This window comes from Cervus elaphus, chromosome 11 (genome assembly GCF_910594005.1).
Source record: "Cervus elaphus chromosome 11, mCerEla1.1, whole genome shotgun sequence".
Lineage (NCBI taxonomy): Eukaryota > Metazoa > Chordata > Mammalia > Artiodactyla > Cervidae > Cervus > Cervus elaphus.
The window spans coordinates 36,807,980-36,833,407 of NC_057825.1; the positions used below are offsets into that span (position 1 = coordinate 36,807,980).

The 25,428-nt window shown below is 49.9% G+C and overlaps 1 protein-coding gene across 1 annotated transcript in view; it reads right to left on the bottom strand.

Moving 5' to 3' along the window:
* Positions 1–15,055: 15,055 nt before the first annotated feature.
* GALNT14 (polypeptide N-acetylgalactosaminyltransferase 14) overlaps positions 15,056–25,428 on the bottom strand; it is a 220,215-nt gene continuing 209,842 nt past the window's right edge. Inside the window, exons 14-15 of the mRNA XM_043917622.1 lie at positions 16,835–16,954; positions 15,056–15,638 (exon numbers count right to left, since the gene is read on the bottom strand). Of these exons, the coding sequence (XP_043773557.1) occupies positions 15,480–15,638; positions 16,835–16,954 (279 nt within the window). The 3' untranslated portion in view covers positions 15,056–15,479. The remainder of the gene's footprint in view (positions 15,639–16,834; positions 16,955–25,428) is intronic.

Sequence of the window (25,428 nt, forward strand, 5' to 3'; positions counted from 1 at the left end):
CCTTTCTAGTCACAGGACGCAGAGCTCAGGCAGATCCAGGTTGGCCAGGCAGAGTGAGCAAGATATCGGACTTGGGTGTACAGAGAATGGTGGTGGATATCAGGGAAGGGAGGAAATGAGTTCTGGAAAGGGCAAAGCAGCCCTCCTGAGTCCAGGAGGCCAGTGTGAGGATGGAGAACAGCCAGGTGGGAGGACCATAGCTGAGGGGGGATGCAGAGTTTAAGGTCTGGGGTTTAGGCCCTGGCCAGTCAGGGCAGTGGGTTGGTAGAGGTTGGAATGGGCAGGCAGTTTGACTTAGGGACATGTGGCCCAGGGACCTCACAGCTTCAAATTCAGGCATTCCTTGCATAGGGCAAGGGTGTGCAGACCCCATCAACTAGGAGGACCCCAGAATCACTTCGGGGGTTTCCTCAGATTTTCAGGCTCCAGAGCTGGGGAGATTCTGATGGAGTAAATCAGATACACTGTCGGAAGAGATGATGGGCCCTCCCGCTCTGTGAGTGCATGAGCTTACCCGGTGATGACTAAATAAGCCCTCCTCACAGCAATGACCTTGAAACTCAAATGCTTGGTGAAGGTTTACCATGAGGCAGGAGGACTTCAAGGCATGTGGACCAGATGCTCAGAAAGTGAGCGTGATGAGCTTACAAATACTTAGTGAAGAAAATTTTTAAAAAAGAAGGGTTCCAAGAAACCAGGGTAAAATAACATAAAGAGAAAAAGGAAAACAGTCATTTCCTGAAGAAAGCTCTATGAGGAAATATCACCACCAGATCCCAGGTTCTCTCTTCAGGACAGTACATCAGACATTCCCCTTCAAACAGACCCATAAAGAATGACAATGTTTGTATGAGAGCACAGTATGAATCAGGAAGTACTGAATCATATATCCTGTTGGTTGGATCCATTTCCAGGCATTATAATTTCCTTCATGTGAGAAGAGGAGTCTCAGGCTGTAAGCTAAGGCCTGGCCCCTCAGAGGCTGGGGATGAGGGCAGGACCACCGTGAGGACAATAGGGTCAAGAAGCATCAGTTAACCAAAAGTATTTATTTCTTCTCCTTCATAAACATGCTTTCTGAAATGTGGCAGCTATACTCCCTTGTCTTACTTCCAGAAAGCCAAGCCTAGCATAAATCTCCCAGGTAGGAAACCAATAGACTATTTTCTAGAGAAACTATTAAGAGCCAAGAGCAAACACCTACTGATTTTGACAACTGGGAACCCCGCCCCCCAATGAAAAGGCCAAATCACCCTTGATTACCCTGTGGTTCAGCCTAGCAGGTGGCATGCCCTAGCCATAGATATAGAATTACCAGCTGTTTTAGACTCTCATTCTTAAATATACTGTTACATCTATAGACCATTGGAGACTTGAGGAAAATCCTCCAACCTGAATCACAGGGCAAATAAATCCGAAGAAAAATAGAGAATTCCATGCGGGGTTACAAAGGAGGAGACTATCTAATAATCAAAGGGATAGTATAGAGAAATCTCTAGAAACATAGGATATAACAGTCTCCAAGCTGATGTTTGAAATTTTAGAAGATGATCCAAAGGCTTTCAAGGGTGAAACAAACTACAGACAATGGTTGCGTGGATGTCAGTGGATGCTCAGGAGCAGTGGGGGAAGCTGGGAGGCAAGGAGACACTTTGCCATGTTTCTCTTGCCTTTCCGAGTGTCTGATGAGAGAGGCCCCAGCTGCCCTCTGTTTTAGATGCACTACCTTTCCAAGCATATTTGAAGAGTGAACAGCTTTGGAAGATATAGTGTTTCTGTCCAGAGCAAAAGGCAGGCACACCCATTATAAAAGATTTGGATTCCCTAAGCTCAGGGTTCCTCTCTTGTAACACAACCATTGCCTGTGTGTGCAGGTATCTTTCGGTCCTCTTTGTGCCCTCTATGAGAAATGGGGTTAGGAGAATAGGTGCAAAAATTGCTGATATTCTGGCTTCTCCCACTGCTGTAAGTAATTTGCTGTCCTGGTGAAATTGACAACCAGCTGCTACCTTGCAAGGAGTGTAAAACTTGACCCTTCACACTTCTGGACAGCGATGCCTTCAAAATTCGGAAGGAAAATAACTTTCATCTTACATTTGCATATAAAACCAAAGTAGAAAACAATTGTGAAGTAGAATAAAGACTCTTTACAACTAAAAAAGTATGCCTGTACAAATTCAAAATAAAAAAATACAATGTGCCCATTCTTAGGAATGTACTCTATGATGCTATCCAGTTAAAAAAAAAATAAAACGGAGGAAATTAAGAAATAAGAAGATATATGACTCAGGAAAGAGGGGAACCAAAATTAGAGGCTGGAGAAAAAAGTTCCCAGCATGTCTGCTAAGCAGCATGCAATGAAATCAGTGTTGGAACATTTGAATAGAGGGCTTCTAAGTGAAGACTCTTAAGGAAAACAAAGCAAAAGAAAACAAACAAAAAAGAAAACAAGGAAATGAGGATTTTTTTTGAAATTATGGAAAGTATTATTATGACATATAGAAAAAATTGAGGAAAGGGTGAAAGATTCACAGAAAACCAGGTAAACTGACAACAAATGAGGCAATTATTAACTCTAGGCAAACGAGAGATTGCATGAGAAAGAAGCTTGGTTGCATTTCACCGCTTGGCTCAGTGCGTCAAGGCTGATTATTGATCTTTGCCAAAAATTATTTTATAAAATATGTCACAGGGATAAAAGGAGAGAAATGTGGGCAGTGGTGTGGAAAAATGAAATCCTTATCTACCATGGCCCAAAGTCAATAGATAATGTCTAAAACTGGTATCTCAAGAAGTAGCAGGATAATTTCAAATGACAGCGGTAAATGCCAGGGGGAAGCCCTGGAAATGTGAGGGATGGTCTCTCTGAGGGGAGGGAGTGTGTGTAGAATGGGGGGTTTCTGTATGTAAACATTACTTGAAGTATTACTTTGATAAAAATTAATATAAATATAAATTTGAGTTTTACAAAATGACATAGACAGCTGGCCCAGCCTTTCAGTGGGCTGAATCTTTTTTCAGCCAAACTAGTCATCACATCTCAGCTTTCCTCATCATGAACAAAACAGACAATTTTTAAAATGTGCTATATTTTGAACTCCTTAGTTACGCTATATACAATATCATGTTGTGTCCAACTCTTTGTGACTCCATGGACCGTACAGTCCATGGAATTCTCCAGGGCAGAATGCTGGAGTGGGTAGCCTTTCCCTTCTCCAGGGGATCTTCCCAACCCAGGGATCGAACCCAAGTCTCCTGCGTTGCAGGCAGATTCTTTACCAGCTGAGCCACAAGGGAAGCCCATATACAGTATCAGTTTCATGTTTTTCATGATTAGATTTTTAAAGTCAGACTTTCTTGAGAAAAAAGGAAAGAGAACAGGGGCCTGGGATCTGGAGTTGAAAGAGGTGTGTCCAGCCTTGCCTGTCCCTCCCCACCCTCCTTACTTGCTGTGTGTCCTTGGAGAACGTACTGCACTGCTCTGAAACATAGCTTCCTGCTCGGCAAACACCATCCTCCTCACAAAGTGGTTACAGGCGTGCCTACGTAAGTGCTAAGTCGCTTCAGTTGTGTCTGACTCTGTGCAACCCTAGGTACCGTAGCCCCCCAGGCTACCCTGTCCATGGGGATTCTTCAGGCAAGAATACTGCAGTGGGTTGCCATGCTCTCCTCCAGGGGATCTTCCCGACCCAGGGATAGAACCCGCGTCTCATGTCTCCTGCACTGGTAGGTGGGTTCTTTACCACTAACGCCACCTGGGAAGCCTGGGTACAGGTGGGGAAGGGCATTTCACTTCACTATAGCCTCAGCAAACCCTGACTTCTTGCACAAAGTACGCACCACTGAGTATTGATTTGATTTGAGCAAATTAAGAGTGATTTCTGAAGGCATTTAAAAATAGAAGCAAATGGCTGCTATGATTTGGGGACAGGCCTGCCAAGAAGCTGGAGTTGGATTAGAAATGCTCTTTCAAAGTTCTTTTGTGCTCACTATGCTAGATTTTTCTTCCCTTCTGCCATGAGAATACACAAACCAAGCCAATGCAGTTGGGCTGTTGCAATTAGACTGGGTAGAGAAGAGGCACCAGTAATCACACCTATTTCCCCAGGAGTGACTTTGTTTCACACTGGAGAATTCAGGTTCAGCATTGTCAATTCCCAGCCGATGCTTCCACACGGGAGCTTCTGTTCTAGAATCTGAACTATGTCCTGCGGTTGGAACACAACTGCTGGTGCCCACCTTGGCCTTCCTACAGGTTCCCCTTCCTAGGCATCACTTCACAGTCAGCCATTACCCTGAAGCTGAGTCAGTCTGGATGTCCCAAAGCCACCTGCAGGGGGGAGGGCGGTCAGTAGTCACCCCTCTGGGCTCTTGGCCTACTGCCCTGCCATTCTAGAAGGGCCAGTTCTGCTCAAGGTGGCTGAATAGTCCTCGAAGACCTCGGAGCTCCTCGAGGCAGTTCTGAGTGTTCCAAAGCCCCTGCTGAGTCTGTATTGTCAGTCCCCAGGGCCTCAGGGCAGAGGCCCCTGACTATCCCTCAGAGGTTTTCATCTGCCTCATGATCCAACTACATCCTGTCGGTACTGCTGACATTGCAAGGGCCTGTTCTGGATGGAGAACCTGTCTATGATGCTGGCCTGGCTGGTGGGATACGGGACTAAACCAGGGAGCAGCTTCACCTGGAAGGTCTGGTTTGGTCCATGCAGGTGGTTCAATTCAACAGGTACCTTGGGAGGAGCATCCAAACAAATAGGGGTGAGGGTCCAGGTACCCGTGCAGGCCACAGAGCAAGTGCTACATCAGCTGTGCAGAGGAGGCTGTTCCCACAGGAGGACCTGGAGACACACAGCCTTCCATGGGGACAAAAGGTATCATGGGGATGCAGAGGGGATACCTAGTCTCCCCGAGTCCTTCCTGCTGGAGGGCCCAGAAAGCGGTTCCTTTGAGATGCCTCAGCCTTCCTTCCATCCCTTGTTTTCTTCCAACTTCTCAATGAAGTTCATAAGGATAATGCCCCCCCTTCCATGACTGCTAGGGCTCCGAGACAGTGTGGAGATGCAAACTTGGGTTCCTGGGTTTGTAATCCCACCTTCTCTTCCTCTAGTCCCACTGGCCTCACAACTCAGCCATCCCAGCCTCTGAGGAGTCTTCCCATCCCTTCCTCTGTGCCCCTTGCCTTCAAGGGATCTCTTACAGTCATGGTCACACTGAGTCGTACACCCTCCCCCACCCCTCCCCCACTCTCTACCCCTGCATCTGCCACTGTCTCTGAAATAAAACTCTGTTCTATCCTTCACTTGTTGTCCTTGAGGGCAAGGTCAGTGGCCCGCTCCTGGCATAGCGCCTGTCTTATGACAGGTGCCCAGTAAATATTTATTGCTTAGTGATTATCATATGCATTTGGGGGCTGAATCACTGTGCTTTGAAGGCAGCATGGTCACTGAGAAGAGGCAGACAGCTTTGCCACGTAACAGTGGGGCAACCTTGACTGGTTATTTCATTTCTGAGACTCAAGTTCCCCATCTGTAAAATCGAAGAATAACCTACTTCATGGGATGCTGTCAACATTCCACAAAAAGTAACTACAGAGCCCATAAGCATATAGTTGGCACATAACTATAGCTTCTTAAGGACTTCCCTGGTAGTCAGTAGCTAAGACGCTGTGCTTTCAATTCTGGGGGCCTGGGTTTGATCCTTGGTCAGGGAGCTAGCTGGAGAAGGCAATGGCACCCACTCCAGTACTCTTGCCTGGAAAATCCCATGGACGGAGGAGCCTGGTAGGCTGCAGTCCATGGGGTCGCGAAGAGTCGGACACAACTGAGCGACTTCGCTTTCACTTTTCACTTTCATGCATTGGAGAAGGAAATGGCAACCCACTCCAGTGTTCTTGCCTGGAGAATCCCAGGGACAGGGGAGCCTGGTGGGCTGCCGTCTATGGGGTTGCACAGAGTCGGACACGACTGAAGTGACTTAGCAGCAGCAGCAGCAGCAGGGAGCTAGCTCCCACATGCCACAACTAAAAAAAGATCACACATCCCACAACAAAGATAAAGAATCCTGCATGCTGTAACTAAGACCCGGGGTAGTCAAATAAATAAATAAAAATAATTATAACTCCCTTAACACTAATTTCCTTCACCCATCCTACCTCACGGAGGATGACTGATAGATGCATGATCCGAGGGTCAACATGACTCACCAGGTGTTAAGGATGTAGGACTACTTAGTTTGGAAAAAAGTGAGCCCACTAGAGAGTTGTGCACAAGGGACTTCCCTGCATTTGTAGCCCATTCTTCTGGTGAGGGCATGAATGTCTGCTATTCTGTCCCTCTAGTGAGAAGCAGCATAGTCCCGTGGTTGGAAACCCAAAACCCTGGAGTGGATTTCTTGGACTTGAATCTCACTTCCACTGCTTATTAACCTTCTTGGCTCTCAAGTCACTCACTTGTAAGATTGAGATAGTAATAACTGTTATTATATTATGTCACTATTATTATCAGGAGGATTAACTAAGTTAAATTCTTTAAAGCTCTTAGAACAATGCCAAGCACAGAGGAATCACTGTGTAAGCAGTTGCTATGCTACCAGTCTTCTTTTGTATCTGCAATGTTTTATAATTAAATAATTAAGCCTGGTTATCAGATACTCGATTAAACATGGGCCCACGAAGGCACTTGCTCAGCAGGCAGAGCAGAATCCATCTGACATGAAGGGCCTTCTCCCACCTTGCTCCATCTCTTCTTCCTCTTTCTCCTCCCCTCCCCTGCCAGAATCTCCCATAACTGCGGTCTAGGCTACTTCTGGAATCTCCATCAGGCCCCTCTTCACAGAATCTCATCCCCAAACCATATTACCCCAGCTCTGCCATCCGGCTTCCTCCTCTTCCACCCTGGCCATTGTTACTTCCTTGCTCCAACACCTTCAGTGTCTCACAAATACTTACCCAGTTAAGTTTAGCATCTTCTGTCTGGCATTGGAAGCCCCCTCTCTGGTCTTAACTGGTGCCCCCCTCACTCGACTCTCTGCTCTCTTCCATGTCTTCTATACCAGCACCTAGCTGACCTGCTCCCTATTCTCTGAAAAAGGCCCATCCTTTCTGCTTCTGGGCTTTGTTCAGGTTTTTCTTACCACCCAGCACACATCCCTGGGTCCACCATTTTGAAGTCTCAGGTATGTTTCAAGTTCATATCACATGGGCTCTTTTCTTCCTTTGAACCTCACAGCTCTTTACTGGAACCTTTTTTCAGATGTGATGTTCTGTCTGAATTGCTTTGGGCCCTTAACATCCTACCCTCTTATTCAGAACTGAGTGGCCCAGGAAGCCGGTGTGGTGAGATAGATCAGACCCCACTCCTGGAGCAGGGGACCCCCCCAGAAGCCAGGCGGAAGCCCGGGGGACTGAGAGCTGGCAGCCACGCTGGACATAGTGTCCAACAGCATCTGGGGTAACACTAAAACCGAAGCGCACTCCAGGGCCAGGCTGACAAGGGAGCAGGGGCAGAGTTCAGGCATGAGAGGTGACTTCTTAGGTTAGAATGAAGATTCAAACAGTGGGTTCGAAGCCAAGCTGGAGACTTTCCTGGGAGTTGGGGGTGTGGCATGACCACCCCTCGGGGATGGAGGGGGCTTCAGGGGGTGTGGGGCCAGGCTGGACTTCTTTACCACGCCTGACTCACATGCCTGTCCCCTGTCCTTGTCTGTGACACTGTGGGCGCCGTGCACAACTGTGCACAACCATGGAAGCCATGGTACACACGGGGCCTGGCACACAGGTGACAGAGCCATCAGTGTGCATGCGTGAGCAGTGGACACGCGGGGTGAGGCAGCACCAGGAAAGGCACATGGTGAACTACAGGCAATGAAGGACTGAGACCAGAGAAGGTAGGGAAGTGGGGGGACTGCCATTCCCTCACTGTCCTGGCCGCTCCTCTCGGCTTCCTCCCCTCCTGGCCCCATCACCGATTCGGAACCAAAGAGCAAGGTTGTCAAAGGGTTCTCCTGAGAACCGCATAGCAGGTCTCAGGCCCCAGTTTGAATTCTAAGCGACCTCTCGAGGATTGAGGGTCAGCCCTCCCCACTCCCAGGCCCTGCTCTGGAAACTGGTTCTCAAAATTAGACCTATGACAACAACCAACACTTTTCGATATAACACGTGCCTGACACCATGCTGAGAGCATCACACGAGTCACTTCATTTAATCTCACAATAAACATGTACAACAGACCCAACTATTAGCCTGATGTAGAGAGGAGAAAATCGAGTTCAGAGAAGTTAGTCATTTGCCCCTGGTCACACAGCTGGGAACTGGAAGAACCAGGATCTGAACCCCAGTCCATGGAACCAGCTACTGTGTTTTAGAGGAGCATGTTGGACAAAGAAAAAGGGGAGACCAAGCTCAAGGGAAGGCATTTTTCTTTATGTCAGGGTAGGAGAAACCAGGACACGATTCAGTGAATGGGGAGGGGGTGGCAGAGGTGAAGTCTTCATTGTAGGAGCGAGAAGAGAGGAGGGTCAGGGCACAAGGAGGGGTGGACAAAGACGAGGGGGAGGAGAAGCAAGGGGAGGCGGCTAGTCCTGGGAGAAAGAGGGGGACCTCAAACCCCTCCCCTAACCGAGGAGAAATTTACGGAAAATAACCGAAAAGTACAAGGCAGGGCAGGAACTTGGCCCTGGATGGATGGCATTCAGTCTCTTGGCTGTGGGGACAGGCACTGCCTCAAGCCCAGGGCAGGTGTGCAGGATGGAATAAAAGGCCCAGCTGAGCCCGCTGCCTCCCCTTCTCTTACACCTCAAGTGTGGTCAACGAGAACAGCTTTGGCAAGAGCTTGGTCTCTCACTGCTGCCTGTTTAGCCCCTGGCTTTCAGCTCATACAGGCAAGGGAGGGGCCTATTCTTTCCTCCATACTGGGGACGAATGAAGCCCCGTCAGTGCTGCCACGTTCTCTTCCAGAGGGAAGGGAGGTGCACGGCCTGCCGACACCTCAACACCTTGCCTGGCCATTACCAGCAGCAGCCCTTCACCCCAGCACTGTGGCTGGCCTGGGAGGGCTGCGCTCTTGGAGGCTGGAATTTCTCAGGCCATTGAGTGAGCCATTTGTAGGTGTGCTCCAGGCTCCTCGCTGCGCTGGGAAGTGACTTATTGCAGCCTGTTATCTTCAGCAGCAGGTGGAACACCCTGGGCTGCACTCCTTCCCGTGAGCGAAGCCAGGTAATATCTACTGCCTCCAATGAATAAGGTAACCAGCCCTTTCACAGCACAAAGGATGCAGCTCTCACCCAAGGTTTTTTTTTTTCTTTCTTCTTTCTTTCTTCATTATGTTTGTAATTTTGTTTTATTATTTCCCATTGGAAAGCTGTGAAATGAAAATGATGCAATCTACTGCTGTGAAATAATGTCGTGCTCGAGTCCTTTTCCAATAAGCCCTGAGGTTTGCTCTGTGACGGCTTCATTAAATTAGTCGGCTCCATGGCAAATGGAAAAAGTGCTCGGAGCTGGGGATTTTGCTAATCTGAGCTGGGCTGCCTGAGACCTTAGACCACCGGGGAGCTCAGGAGGTTGGCTCTGCATGCTCGGGGGTGGAGGCTCCCGCCCACCGCGGGAGACGTCCCAGAGGCCACCACGTGTGCGAGGCTGCCAGACCTCTCATGCAACACTTCGCTGTGCTCCTCTATGTGCCAGATGCTGCCCAGGTACCATCACATGCCAAGGGAACAGATAAGTCATGGCACTGTCTCCAGGAGCAATGTAGCGGGTGGGGAAAGGGAGGAGGCTTATCTTCCACGCAGGAAGACGAGGGTGGAGGGCAGGTAAAAGGTGAGCCTCTCCTTGAAGGCCAGCGGGACCCAGGTTACCAGATGCCAGGTGAATATACCTGAGATGCTTGCAGGGGAGACGCAAGTGCACCCCACTTACCCTCCCACCACCATCCCCCAGAGTTTATGAGAACAGAGTCTCTCATGCCAGGCTCCGCTGCAGTATTAAAGATTTCCATTACTGATAGTTCTTTCCAGTTAGGACTTTCAGTATTAAACCCTGTCATATGAAGTAAAATATGCACGATCTCTAAATCTATGTGTATTATAACGAGATTTCATTGTTATAAATTTGTCTTCTCAGCCCTCCGTTTCTGCCTTTGCTGTCTTTTTAAAACTCTAATGTCTGGTAGCTATAGCCAGGAGGTAATTAGGAAGTGGTACTAAAGAATCACTGGCTTATTCTTTCACTCACTCACAGAAATTTATGGAGTGTCTACACTAAGATATGGTCCCCGAGCCAGTGGGAAAGACAGTGTTGACGGCTAATTACAGCACTAAGGAATTTTGGTCTGAGCTGACACAGGAAGCTCCCTGCCACAAACACATATAAATATTGGATAAAATACAATAAAACAATTTGAAATCACAGCTGCATTTGAGAGGAAGAAAGGAGAGAGAAATTCCAGATTCTGAAAATGAGTGGGAATTCAAAGTCAGTGTGGTGAATGAGAGCTAAAAGGGAATTGAAGCCAGACACCTATTATAACCAGGGCTGGTGTTTCAACACCCAACTGGAAGCACATACGAAGCTTCATGAGTGGCTGGGACCAGAGATGAGACTCTACACTTAGGTGTGTGCTTTAGAAAGTAAAAGTGTTAGTTACTTAGTCATGTCTGACTCTTTGCGACCCCACGGACTATAGCCTGCCAGGCTCCTGGGTCCATGGGATTTCCCAGGCAAGAAAGCTGGAGTGGGTTGCCATTTCCTTCTGCAAGGGATCTTCCTGACCCAGGGATCGAAGCCAGGTCTCCTGCATTGCAGGCAGATTCTTTACCATCTGAGCCACCAGGGAAACTTTAGAAGAGCTAAACAAACCCCACCTACCTACCAGTTGGCAGGGCAGCAGGACAACAATTTAGATAAAGAAAAGATAATCTGCAAAGGATCAAAATCCAAGCTTGTGCCAAGCTTAGATGTGCGGTTCCACATCTTTCAGTGGAAACCACAACAGGAAAAATCAGTGTACAAACTGGTTTGAATTCAATGGAAACCAACAGAGGCAAACTTGACCCTTCCCCGAGGCATACTTCCACAGCCCAGAGGAAATGACGCCGGCTGAGATGAGCTTACACAGAGAAGTCACACAGCACATAAGAAAAGAAACTGCCAAGAGAGTGAGCCTCAGATTCAATATGGCACCCAGCTTGGCCACCTATGCTGACCCCAGTACTACTGAAAAACTCCCATTTCTGCCCATCTACTACACCATTATCCCTCCAACTCTAATCCAGGTACTAGAGAGTGCCTGAAGCCCCTGCTTCTCTCAAGTTCATAAATGTATAAAATGTATGCATGAATTTCCTTTCATCTAATTCACACACCATACCATTTACTTAGAAGCCCATATTGCTCACATCTGTCTGCATTAGCCAGATGTGATCCCTGGTGAGGGGTTTCTGCCACACCCAGTCACCTCCTCACCTGGCAGCGTAACGAGACTGTTCCAGAGCGGTGACTCTTCAAGCTCAGTTTCAGGTCTCAATCTTGCAAGCCTGGAAAATGTGAAGAGTAGGGGTCTCTTCTGTTTTCATACACTTGTATCATTAACAAATGTTCACCCACAACCACCAGTGACCCACAAAGTGAGCTCTCCAGGTTCCTGAATTCTGACATTCAAGCTCAATAATCAGATTGACTGAGGCCTCTAACTCAGCACCTACCCAAAGACCTGGCCTCTGGGCAAAGTTGGGCCACACATGCTCTGCTGTATAATTGCAGGATGCAGGTATCTCAGACTGGGGCAGGTTGCTGTCCTATCCGGGTTTCATCAGCTTTGTTTTGATTGATGGAGCTTTGGAACTGCTGCTATTCTTGCTTGTAAACCACAAATTACTCTTACTTTGGCTTCATCAGTATCAACTTAGTGAAGAGAGGCTGTTTGGATAACCCTACACAGTCACAGTGATATAGCTATTTATAAGAAGCTATTTGCATCAGGTTTTAAATTCTGCTTTCCATTAAGGAGGCCTTATGATGCACACCCTGCAGCTCAAATGTGAACCTTTGGTATCTCCATTAGCAGATTACCCCCTAGATCCTCCAGAGTCTTTGTTATCATCCTGGAGTCTTTCACTAGGAAGAGGAAGGTAACCCAGAGACTAAGCTTTTCTGCTACATCAGAGCAGCTGAGATTTTTTAAAAAATGTTTGCTCCTCTGGAATTCAGTTCAGTTCAGTTCAGTTGCTCAGTCGTGTCTGACTCCTTGCGACCTCATGGACTGCACCACACCAGGCTTCCCTGTCCATCACCAATTCCCGGAGCTTACTCAAACTCATGTCCATTGAGTCGGTGATGCCATCCAACCATCTCATCCTCTGTCATCCCCGTCTCCTTCCACCTTCAATCTTTTCCAGCATCAGGATCTTTTCCAATGAGTCAGCTCTTTGCATCAGGTGGCCAAAGTATTGGAGCTGCAGCTTCAGCATCAGTTCTTCCAATGAATATTCAGGACTGATTTCCTTTAGGATGGACTGGTTGGATCTCCTTGCAGTTCAAGCGACTCTCAAGAGTCTTCTCCAACACCACAGTTCAAAGCATCAATTCTTCGGCGCTTAGCTTTCTTCATAGTCCAACTCTCACATCCGTACATGACTACTGGAAAAACCATAGCTTTGACTAGACGGACCTTTGTCGGCAAAGTAATATCTCTGCTTTTTAATATGCTGTCTAGGTTGGTCAAAACTTTTCTTCCAAGGAGCAAGCACCTTTTAATTTCATGGCTGCAGTCACCATCTGCAGTGATTTTGGAGCCCCCCAAAATAGAAGTCTGTCCCTGTTTCCATTGTTTCCGCATCTGTTTGCCATGAAGTGATGGGACCAGATGCCATAATCTTAGTTTACTGAATGTTGAGTTTTAAGCCAACTTTTTCACTCTCCTCTTTCACTTTCATCAAGAGGCTCTTTAGTTCTTCTTCGTTTTCTGCCATAAGTGTGCTGTCATCTGCATATCTGAGGTTATTGATATTTCTCCCAGCAATCTTGATTCCAGATTGTGCTTCATCCAGCCCAGCATTTCTCATGATGTACTCTGCATATAAGTTAAATAAGCAGGGTGACAATATACAGCCTTAACGTACCCCTTTCCCAATTTGGAACCAGTCTGTTGTTCCGTGTCCAGTCCTAACTGTTGCTTCTTGACCTGCAAACAGATTTCTCAGGAGGCAGGTCAGGTGGTCTGGTATTCCCACCTCTTGAAGAATTTTTCACAGTTTTTTGTGATCTACACAGTCAAAGGCTTTGGCATAGTCAATAAAGCAGATGTTTTTCCGGAACTCTCTCGCTTTTTTGATGATCCAATGGATGTTGGCAATCCTCTGGGATAGAGGCCTCCATTTCTGTTTCCCTATGTCCTTGGGTGTCTGAGAGAGACCTATCACCTACACTGTGACTTCACAGGGTGAATAAAAAAGTAATGTCACTGGATCTTGGACAGAAATAACGTTTCCAATCACCATTTAGGAAGACATTCACAGAGAGCATGATGTGTCTGGCCCAGTGCTGGAGCTGAAGCAAGGCATGAGTCAGCTTTCCTGCCACCAGGGAAGTCCCAGATATGTACAGATATGCAGGGAGACAAGGACTCAGATGAGGACAACACCAGCTCCCTTAGCTATTCTAGTGCAGAATCTGCTCCGCTGACTTAAGGGAGAGGACACTGGTGAAACTATCTGTTCTTTCTTCTCTGCAAGCCTAGTTTAAACCCCATGGACACGTAGCTTAAGGAGCCAACAGAACACCTTCTTCTATAAATGTCTTTACTGTGGCCTCATCTCCTTTCCACAGTGGGAAGTGACACAGCCCTATAAAAGAGCCAAATTGTAACTAAACATGCTAATAGGTGACAAAGCATAAACAAATCCAGTCACCAGCAGAGATGCTGGGTGTGTATTTTCAGCCCTTCACTTTCCACAGTAACAGATTTTATAATGAGGAGCTTGAACAGCATTGCCAAAGGCTTTCTGGATGAAGGGGAGACAGACACCTGTTTAGTGTATAAGATGGGAGATGGATTCTAAAACAGATCCCAGTGACCCCCACCTCCTGGCACCAGCTCTTTTGTGAAATCCTCTCCCCTTGAGTGTGGCTGGGGCTATGACTTGCTTCTCTCAAACAGAATGTGGCACAAGTGATGGAAGGTAACTTGTGAGATGAGGCTGGAAAGGGCTGTCACTTCCGTCTTGCCAGCATCCTTGCCTTCCTGGCTTGCTTGACTCTGTTGCTGGGCTGGAGAGGCCTATATGGCAGGGAACTGAGGGCAGTTTTGGGCAAACAGTGAGGAACCAACCACCACTGCAACACCTTGACTGCAACCTTTGAAGTCAGCCTGAAGCAGGGGACCCAGTGAGGCCAGGCCCATAGAAACTGTCCGATCAGAGGTGTGCTTTGCTTTAAACTGCTAAGTTTTGGGGTCATTTGTTACTTGGTGATATACAGCTAAGACTGTTACTAATTGGCATGCAGTGAACTTACCTTGGCTGAGAATGTACAGGCATATTCTGGGAACTTTTAAACAATATGGGTCTGTTCTTTTCTTAAACCCTAGTTACTAAGAATGGACAACCACAGAACCAATTCCCAGACCACACTGGGGATTTGTTAGCAGAAGAAACTCCTGAACCAATGGCCACAGACTATAAAGTCATAAGGGCCCACAGAGATGCCTAGGGCAGTGATTCCAGCCAGGGAAGAGCCTGGATCCTGCCCTGGATCCACTGCAGCAGGGTCTCCCCAGGTAGAGCCTGGGGTTCCTAAATAGATGCAGCATCCCTGGGTGAGAGAGACCATGCCTCCCCTGGGAGGAAATGCTGCAACTCCCCTACTTGACGTCATAGGAAACGAAGGATCAGAGAAGTTATATCTCTTCTCAAGGTTGCACAGCCTGTCGGTGGTGCAGGTTTCCATCTCCCTGTCCTCCTCTTCATCCATGAGTCCCCATCAGCCCCACGCCCCAAGGTGAAGGAGAGCTTAACCTAGCTCCAAGCTAACGTAAGTGAAAACAAAGTAAGAGACACACAGACAAAACTTCTAAGGTTCTTTTATTTGTTTTGAAAACAACCTCCACTCTTCATCTTTCACTGGAGTCCTGGCCTAGTGACAAGGAAGGCTGTTCTTCTCTGGCCTCTTTTGTAAGACAGGGGACAAACATCAATACTTTCCATCAGATCTCTGCCTCCAGACACCACTCCGGGGCACACCCGGCCAGGACTGGAGAGTAAAGGCATTGAGAACACGGGGCTCTGTCTCCGAGTTCCTCCTGGCTTGCATCTTTTCCTACGTCCTCCCTGAGACAACCGCTCCCGTCCTGGGGGTGGTTGGGAGCTCTGCATCCATCTCCCCATCCAGGGCTTCTGCTAAGCATACGGCCACATGCAGCCTGGTTTCCAGTCTGCGTCTCACCCAGGGAAGCACCGCCCCATGGCCCCTGCTCGTTCCGAGTGCTTCCTCAAGAGCTCACCAGGTCCCAGTGCTGGCTCATGAGTGAGGACTCACATGGATTGACGACGACTTCCCTGCTAGTCTCAGTGCCGTCGCCAAACATGTCTGTGTCCAGGCAGAGGTGGGACGCCATGTGCTCGATGCGGGAGCCAGTCTTGGTCCATTGCTGGAGAGACGGAGAGGGGAGAGGACTAAGCGGGATTCTCCGACTAAGGCCCTGGGTCCTAGCAACAGTATCAGGAGTTCCAGTGTTAATCAGAAATGTTGACACCACAGGGCTAGGGTCACCCAGAGACTTGACTTCATGGTCTCAAGGAGGAAGAAAGCTGCAACTAATTGCCTTACCAGGTATTGTTGCTGGCTTTTTTTTTAAATCGGATTAGAAAAAGTAAAAGCAAAATCAATATGTTTGCTAGGAAAACTCATTAGAAGGCAATAACTTTCCAAGCACTGGGCCAGAAAATGTGAAGCAAGTTAGTCACAGAAGCAACGAAAGAAATGATCCACACTCGGTATCCACACTATCATGAAGTAGTAGGCGAGAGTGGCCGAGGAGAGGGAGGCGGGTGGTGAAGCAGGAGGGGTGGAAGGGCAGCTCCCTGGGCCTGAATCTCTGCTCCTCCAAAGAGCTTCAGCACACAAGGGACCAAGCAGAGAGCGGGTCTTGCATGGCTGCATCCCACACCTCACCACACACGACAAGGAAGAAGGGGATGGACAGGTACGGGGGAACTACCGCCGACCAGGTGTCATGGATGGATGACCCAGTGAACTGCTTTAAACAGCGACCCTGTATGATGTACATCACCAGCCTCATTGCACAGAGGAGGAAACTGAGGCTCAGAGAGGTCCACTAACCTGCCAAGGGTCACACAGCTGGTGAGCCATAAAAATGGGCATTCCCACCAAACAAGACCCAGGTGGTGGGAAACTGGGTGAAGCCAACAACTTTGCCCCCACAGGAACCAGGCATGTCATGCATCCAGAGTGCTATGAACTTCGTGGGACGTCCTGCAAGAGCCCAAGCAAGGCCCCCGAAGGCAGAGGTTCGAGTCTTGCTTATCTGAGTGGCCCTGCAGCCTCTGTCCCAGCATGCTCTGGGATCCCGGTGGGCATCTGAGCAAGACTGGGCAGTACAGGACACACGTGCAAGCAGGGGTCCGACGCGGTCAATAGGCTTTCACATGGCAGCTGATGGCTGCCTGGGCATCACGGATGGCACCAGAGTTCCGCTCCTCTCTCCTAGCCGGAAGGATGTCTTCTTTATCAACTCTCCCTCCTCTCTAGCCTCTCTCTTTCCTGCATACAGACTCAGACCTACACAGGCGGCCACCTCCCAGGGCGGACGCACTGAGCACTTACCTGTCTTTTATCTCCATTCTTGCAAAGGACAAGAACCACCGGGGCGCCAGGGAACAAGGTGATAACTGACAGGCACAGCTCCTCCTGCAGGATCTGCTGGGTGTAGGTGAAGGCCCAGATCTGGAGAGAAGAGGCCAGGCAGGGTCACCTCAGGGTGCTTGGAAGCCACCCTGGAGGGACACCACTGTGCCCACATGTGACAATTAGCACAGCTTGTTGTGAAGCACTGGGGCAGGGGTCCTAGAAGGACCCCACTGTCAACAGGTCACCTGGGAAGATGCCACTCAAGAGTCAGAGATGCTCAGGTCACACCTCCATGGAAGTCCTTGCCCCCAGTGAAGGGGACCAGCCTGGGGCAGGCAGGTCACCTCTGGGAGGCAAGGAACAATTCTGGGCTTGGGCAGGAGACTGAACGACACCCCAGCTAAGTGTCACGGCCTCCAGTTTTTCTGTTTCGATGCATGTCTCTTCCCCACACTTGACATTTAAAGCAGCCACCTGGCAGATGACCAGGGATCCCCCCACCCCCGGCAGTTGTCTTTAGAACATCTCTTCTTTGAAAAGACATCCACATTGGTGCCCTGAGAACATGAGAGCTCTGACAACAGGCAGACAGAGGGATGAAGTGAACGGGGAGGTGTTCTGATGGAGGGGTAGAAGAAGAGCAGGATGGAAAGAAGGAAGTCACAAGAAATGAAACTGTTCCAAGAAAGCGCATGCACACTGGTGCTCCAGGAGAAGCCAGCACTCGGCCCTGGGGCTCCTGCAGCTGGAGGAGCTGAGGAACTGGAAGGACGAGCAGAGATCTGGTGGCAGAGGGAAAGGGGCACTCAGTGAGGCTCACTATGAGAAATGAGCTCCAAGTGCTCAGACCAGAGAGCAACCAACAGCTGAAGCAGCCTGGGCCACTGCCTAGCTCTTAGATCAGGAGCAGGAATACTGGCACAAAAGCTGTCAAACTTGAACCTTCAGGAGGTTTATCCCCAGGTTGTAAACCAGGGATAGAATCTGCCCTTTGCCTTCATCACAGGATACAGAAGATTTGCGAATTGGATGCCCCGAGGGGAGCTGCAGAGTGGATCCCAGTAAGCGCTGTACCCCTCCTCTTCCATGACACCCCCACTGTCCAGCTGATGCTCTGTTGCCATAGCAGGCCACCGGTGCCAGGAAAAGACCTAGACCAGAAAGGATTCCTGGGGAGTAGGATGGACATAGAGACGAACAAAGACTGGCTGTGAACTGAAAATCTCTGAAGCCTGGGATGGGTCCATGGGGGTTCTTCATACTCCTCCAATGAGTTCTGTATCTATTCAAAGCTGTTTTATAATAAAAACATTAGGAAATGCATAATACTCCTCTGGCCTAGTGAACATCACCATCTTATGCGTACCATTTGCCTTCCTCCAGGGTCAGCTGAAAGGGGAAAACACCCACATGCACAGGGTGACATCAGAACCACGACGATACGGCTACACCAGCTCACATTTCTTGAGCACTTACTGTGTACCAGGTGCTGTTCTGGGAGCTTTACACACGTTAACTTAATCATGCGACTCCAATCAGGTAGGTACTGTTATCATCCCCCTCTTATAGATGAGGAAGATAAAGTCAGAGAGGTCACCCTAAGTCAGTTACAGGAAGTGGCCCCTGCACCCACTCTCCCCAACATCTCTGCTGTTGCTGCTGCTGCTGGAATCATGTCTGGTTCCAGGGCTCTTTTATTCAACTTAATCTCTGGAGAAGATGTCTGTCTCTGAGAGTCCCTCCTCCAGGTTGTAAATATTAAAACTATAGATCAATTCCTCCTTGACAGCAGACAGCTGGCAGCAGATTCTTCCTCTTGGCCAGCTTCCAACAGCGGCCCCTCTGAGAAGGGAAACCAAGGTCACACCCCATGTGGGGGGCTGGGGAGGGGGGAGACCTGACATTGATGGGAACCGAGTGAGAAAATGAGTGGAGGCCTCCTCTCCGCAGACCCCACAACAGACCAGGGAACCTATGCGGCTCTGGCTCCCAGCCTGGGCTGCCCACTTTTACTTCCCACCTTGCCTCTGTCCCCACCGTGAACTCACAGCCTGCACCTCCCCACACGGTCACTCCCCTCTAAGGGGTCCCCTCGGGCCTGGGTGTGGGTACTAAGGCACAGTCCATCCTCTGCAATGGACCCAGGGAGAGAGATCCACGTGGGTCCTGAATCAGGTTCAGCAGTGGGTTCTAGGGTCCAAAACATTTGGGGAGAGTAATGAAGAAAGTGGACACAGGTCCTGGGTGTGAGCCCAGACAGTCCCTTGGCCAGTGGAGCGGGGAGAGAAGTGCCAGTGTTCGTGGACAGGGCTGCCCGGGGGCCATTTGCCTCGGCCCACGGTACAACTGGCCTCAGTGTTAGACTTCCGCATTGTCGGGCAATGAGGCTAAACACACAGTTAGCGATGTGGAAAGAAGACGAGGCTCGTCGCTCTGTCCTGTTACCCGACCACACAGCTTGCAGTGAACCATGAATTAGCGTTTTAAAAATAAACCCTGTAATTATCTTATGATCACTATAATACACCGGCTTTGTGTTTTTTTATGTTAAAAAAGTTAACTGATTAAACACAAAAACTTAACATATACCACAATTTCTGAAAACCCATTTTGGCATTTCTTTTTAAGTATCTTAGGGGCTTCAAAACCCAGAAATGCTGGGGATGGCAGGTGGGAGGGTGGGGAGAGGTGGTCCTTGTGCCCCAAGACAACCCCCATCCACAAATGCCTTTCGGGAAGGAACGCACATGATATACTGGGGGGCTGGGGGCTGAGCCAACCACCCCCCAGGGAGGTCAGACAGGGATCGAAGCCCTCACACCACACAGACTTTCCATTAGCTGGTGCTTTACTGGCAATCAGAATAATCCAGTCTTGCATTTCCCCAGAGGAGCGCAGCCGAGAGGAGAGAGGAGAGAACTTAACGGGAAGCCCAACACAGGAGCAGGCAGGACAGGAAGTGAAGAGAGGGTGTCTGATTCCCATTCTGTGGCCTGTCTGGCTTCCCAGAATGGCCGGTGATGAATGGGCTTATTAAATGAATCTCAGAGTCAGAAATGAATTGGAGAAGGCAGTACTGGTGGCTCAGGCCAGCCTGGCCTTGATCGCCAAGCACTGACAGCTCCATCTGGGAGACTGGAGAAGTCCCAGCCCCCACCCCAGTGCACACAGACAGCTGTATCCATGGGAAGGCCCCAGAGGCCATCCTGGAGGCAGTGTGGGCCACCTTGCCCTGCTCCAGGACAGATGAGGAGGGACTGAGGAGGAGGGCATCTCCTGGCCCTTGAACCGCTTTGCTCCTGCCCTGAAAGATGGGGACTGATAATGGGAAGGGTATGGTCCAAGCTGGACCATCTGCAGGCCTTCCATGCTCAGAGGAAGTCTCTGGAGCTGCCAGTGTGAGTGAAGATGGTAGTGCCTGTCAGTGGGGAGCAGACCTCTAATAAATGCCCATCTGGCCACAGTGTCCAGGCTGGGCTCACCATCCTGCATTGGATGGAGAAGCAGAGAGGAAAGAAGTTCTCATGAGGAGATACCTGAAGAAGCAAAGTGCTGAAGGAAGCAGGCAGGAAGCTAAGTCAGAGGCTCAGCCCAGGGTTTGACCCTAGAATGGTCCAGAGTCACCTCTAGCAGGTAAGAAGCAATAAGTCTAGGGTAGCATTTCTCAGCTCAGGTGCTTTCGCCCCCAGCCACCTACCCAGGAAACATTGCGCAGTGTCTGAAGGCATTTTTTGACTACTATGACTAGGTTGGGGACATTACTGGCTAGTAGGTGGGGACAGGGATGCTGTTAAACATTCTACAATGCACAGACAGTCCCTACAATGACGAATCGTCTAATACCAATGCCAATAGTGCTGTGGTTGAGAAACCCTAGCCTAGTCTAAGAGCTTGGTCTCTGGAGGCAGGTGGCCCGTGTCTGAACCCTGCTTTGGCATGACTCTCATATGACCTGGGTAGCCTTGGTCAATGTGTCTAAGCCTTGTTTACACCATCTGTGAAATGGGGGTACTGACATGGTTCTTGTGATTGTTGTGCAGGTGAAATAAGAAGATGCACGTGGAACACCGAGCCACGGGCCTGGTCCCTGGAGCAGAGTCTCTGTGAACAATGTTTTCGTGACATGTGGGAAGGAGGAGTGGTTGGGTGAAGACAGAGGAACATTCCCAAGTTGACAGAAGTTAGGAGGCTGTGTTTTCCTTTAGGCTGAGGTGCACCTCATTTTCTGCTGGTGGTATGTTTCCATTTCAAAAATTCCAAAGAATAAACAACAGGGAAGAAACAGAGGATGGGAGTCAGCCCTGCTGGCTGTTCTGTGATTAGGCAGCCACAATTAAGTCAATGCCGAGGGGTGCTCCTGTCCTAGATCGTCCACTTTCATTGTCTACGTGACCCTCACAGCCACTCTGGGAGGTAGATACGATTTGATGGGAGGGGGACTGAAGTCAATGGGTGCTCTGGGCAATGCCAGGAGCAGAGCCCAGGGTTGACTGTGAACGTGGGGTCCCCTCGGTGAGATGGGATCCGAACCTAGCACACCCAGGGCCATGGGTTGGCCTTGAACCTTAGGCCACACTGGGCATCACACTGGTCCATCAAACATGCCCTGGAAGCCCACTTCAGACAAGATGTTGGGCATGAACGGGTGGATTCAAGTGAACATTCAGTTTAGCTGACCTCTTGGTGCACCTGTATAGCTGTGGGATCCCCCGGATGCACTGATCGGCCGTGCTGGGTGGGGGAGATTCACCGCCCTCAAGGACAGAGCTCAGCCACGCCCAGGTTGGGGCCCTCTGACCACGGGAGGCTCTGGCACATGCCCGCTCCTTTAGTTGGCATCTTCACTAGACTCACTCTGGAGGCTTCATTTCCAGTCCATCCTGTCCTTTCCTCCCATGCTGTGAGAATACACCCAGTACATTCTGTGTTGGGCCCTGGAGTGACTGCCAGGGCAGGAATCCTGGCTCGCCTGTTTATGAACCCCCAAACCTGGATGAGTTACTTAACTCTGTGCCTTAGTCTCCTCGTCTGCGAAATGAAGGTAACAGCAGCCGCTTCCATGGAGGGTGATAATGTGCAGACATGTCCAGACGGTGCTGGCCAAGGACCAAGAGCTCAGTTACTGCCTGTTGGTTGCGATGGTGCAGGATGCCAACAGGAGAGATGGCCCTGGAGGTCTCCCTTTGGAAAACTGCCTTTGCTTTACCTCCCAGGAGACACATTTGAGAGGCAGTGGTACAGGGGCCACGCCCAAGGGTGTGCTGAGATAGCTGGGGAGGAAGGATGGTGTCAGGTCGGGAAGTGACTGCTGGCAGCCTGTCCCATGTGTAAACTCATGGAGAGGTACCAATGCAAGTGTGGGTTTGGGGGGAAGGGCTTTGATCTTCATCTCCAGGCCACCCAGCTGCCTGCTTGAATCCTTCACAAGCCAGTAGCCTGGACTGCTGGGCTTCCAGGTAGGAGGACACATTGAAAAGTTTTATGTTTTTTCCCATTTCTTTAAATTGGGATATGGTTAGATTGGTACATCTGTCTTCTTTCCATCCTTCACAAATATTTTTCTAGGGAATCCAATAAAATTGACAGGAAATTGATTACCCAGGAGGCTCCTGGGGGCTTCACATATTTACAAACTGATGGTGTATTTCTCTCACTTTCTACCCAAGGTACCAGGCTGCCACCATCTTGAATACACAGTCGGGTTAGCTATTTTGTTCCCAAGGTTGACAAATAAGCAAAGGAAGGTAAGGCAGGGTGAGAGGTGGATGGGGTTGGGGGTAGAGGAGTGTGGTAAGCCAGTGTTAGAGCCAGAGAATAGCCACGGTCTCCTCTCAACATCGTGGACACCCATGTGCCCAGGGACATGCCACCTGGGGAGTGAGTGACCAGCTGGAAGCAGAGTTCAAGGCCCCAGACCCCCATGCTCTGCTCACAAGTCAAGGACCCCAGGACCCACCACCCAAATGACCCGAGCCCAATTCAGGACCTGCATGGATCTCTCTCCCTGGGTCCATTCCAGAGGATAGACTGAGCCCCTAGTACCCACACCCAGGCCCTAAGGGGACTGTTTGGAGGGGAGTGACCACATGGTGAGATGCAGGCTGGGAGTTCACAGTGGGGACAGAGGTGAGGCGGGAAGAAAAGGGGGCAGCCCAGGCTGGAAGGCAGAGCCGTGTGTGTCCCCTGGGCTGGTGTGGAGTCTGCGGACAGTGGGCCTCCATTCACATTCCTGCTCAGCTCCCATCAACGTCAGGTCTGCCCCCTCCCAGGTCCCTGACGTGGGGTGTGACCTTGGTTTCCTTCTCATAGGGGCTGCCACTGGAAACTAGCCAAGAGGAAGAACCTCATGCAAGCTATCTCCTGTCAAGGAGGAGCTGATCTCTAGTTTTAATATTTACAACCTGGAGGAGGGGCCTCAGAGACGGACATCTTCTCCTGAGATTCAATGGAATAAAAGGGCCTTGGAACCAGTTATGACTTGAGCCGTGGCAGCAGCAACATCACACACAGTGTGGAGGCCAGATTTTCAAATCCTGCCTTCCTCACTTCCTAGCATCTGACTTAGGGTCATCTCTCCAGACCTCAGTCTCATGATCCATAAAGTAAGGATAATATCTACTTAATTGGGTTTTTATGTCACGTTCTTGACATGGCCTCTCAGAGACAGAGAGGTGGGGGCAGGAGAGAAGGTGAGAGAGTCCAGGGTCTGAGGGGCAACACGACATCTCTGAATGGCCAAGGGGTAGGAGAAGCCAGAGATGTGGGAAGGGAGAGGAGGAAAGGAGGGTGAGTGCATTAGCAGGAGGGGTCGGGAAACAGGAAGACAGGTCAGGTGGTTTATGCAGGAAGGAAGAGCAGACACTGAAAGGAAGAGAAAGGTAACCTAAGTCAATCCCACAAGGGTGTACACTCCATGCACACACGGGCTTGAACACGCATACACCCAGAAACACACACATGCACCCCCAGGCACACACTTGGGGGACCAGTCTGGCTGAAATAACTATGTGGATTTCTCTTCATGGGTTCAACACCTTCAGAATACTTGGACAGGCACCCCAGGCCTGCTGTTGGCTGTGGGCCCCGCTAGGAGAGCTGTGTCTAACCCGGCTTAGTCCCACCCTGTACCCCAGCACGCAGCCTGGTGCCCAGGCCATCTTGCACACTTAGTAGGTGTCATCTGTTGATGAAAACTGAATATCTTCCTCACTCATGTGTTCTTTCCATATTCCAAATTCGAACTGCTGCCACACACACCCAACTGTTCTCTCCAAGGCAGAGAGGAGTGACAGCTTGGCAAGATGTTCTAGAAAAGAACTCTTTGCTCACTTGAAGACGGTTTCCGTGATAAGCCATAGTTTCCAACAGTGACAGCTCTTTCCTCTCCCCTTCCTCCCTCCACCGGAACGTCAGCCAGAAGAGGGACCCTTCCCTTCCAGTCAAATGAAGGCCTGGCAGCATCTTCTTTGGCCAGGTTATAGGGGTGGGGGGGTTCCCTCCTGAGACCCAGAGAGCCTGTGGCTACCCACTGCCACTTCTTATGCGACCAAAGACAGTAAGTGCCAGAAGAACCCCTACTCTGCTACAAACGGACAAAGCAAACTTCTGTTCCAGGGGAAGGGGGACAATGACATTCTGGCTGTTTGCAATCCCCCACGTGCAGGGCCCACACACAGAATCAGAAGAGAGCGATGTGCATTATCCCTCACACATTTTATAAAGTGCCACTGACAAGTGCTGTCATTCTCAGCCATGCTGCCACACTTCAAGCAGAGTTGACACCTCTGTCTCCGTCCCCCTTTCCTGTCTGACTCAGGCAGCCCCCTCCTGTGTCCTGCTGGAGCAGAGATGATTTTTGGAAAAATCTCAGCAATCTGGAGGCTGGGGGTGTGACGCCTCAAGTGCCAGGCAGAGGCTGTGGGTTTTTGTGGCAGACACTGGGGAGCCACTGAAGGCTGCATGGAGATGGGGAACTATGGTCTGGTGACCACATGTTACTTGAGGCAGTGGCCATAATCTAACACGGCGGTTCCCAAGCAGAGTGGTCTTGTCCCCCAGGGGCCTTTGGTAAAGCCTGGGGACAGCTTTGATTGGCATGACTGGTGTGTGGGGGGGATGCTACTGACATCCAAGGCGCAGGGACCAGGGGAGCCGCTAGACAGCCTACAGCACACAGGATGGTTGCCATCACAGAGTGACCCAGCCCCAACTGTAAATAGTGCCTGAGGGCTGCTGATCGGGCATGAAGAAGTGAATACCTGGGCCAAGAACAGCTATTCTGAGGGGAGGAGGGCTGGGTCTTGCAGGAATAGGGGATGTGGGAGAAACAGGAGCCACGGGAGATGATGGACAGGACTGGAAACTCAGAGCCTGGGAAAGGTGACCACTCAGAGAGAATTAGCGGGATGGTGCAATGGCTGGGGAGCCTGATAGGTGCTTGGAGCCATCTGTTGGCTTGAGTTTCAGAGGGGTTTGTCATGGCCATGGACTGACTCGATCGCCCAGTGTTTGAGAGGGAGAGTCCAGGAGGGTCAGCTAAGCATAAACCCTTCAGCCTCCATCCATCTCCT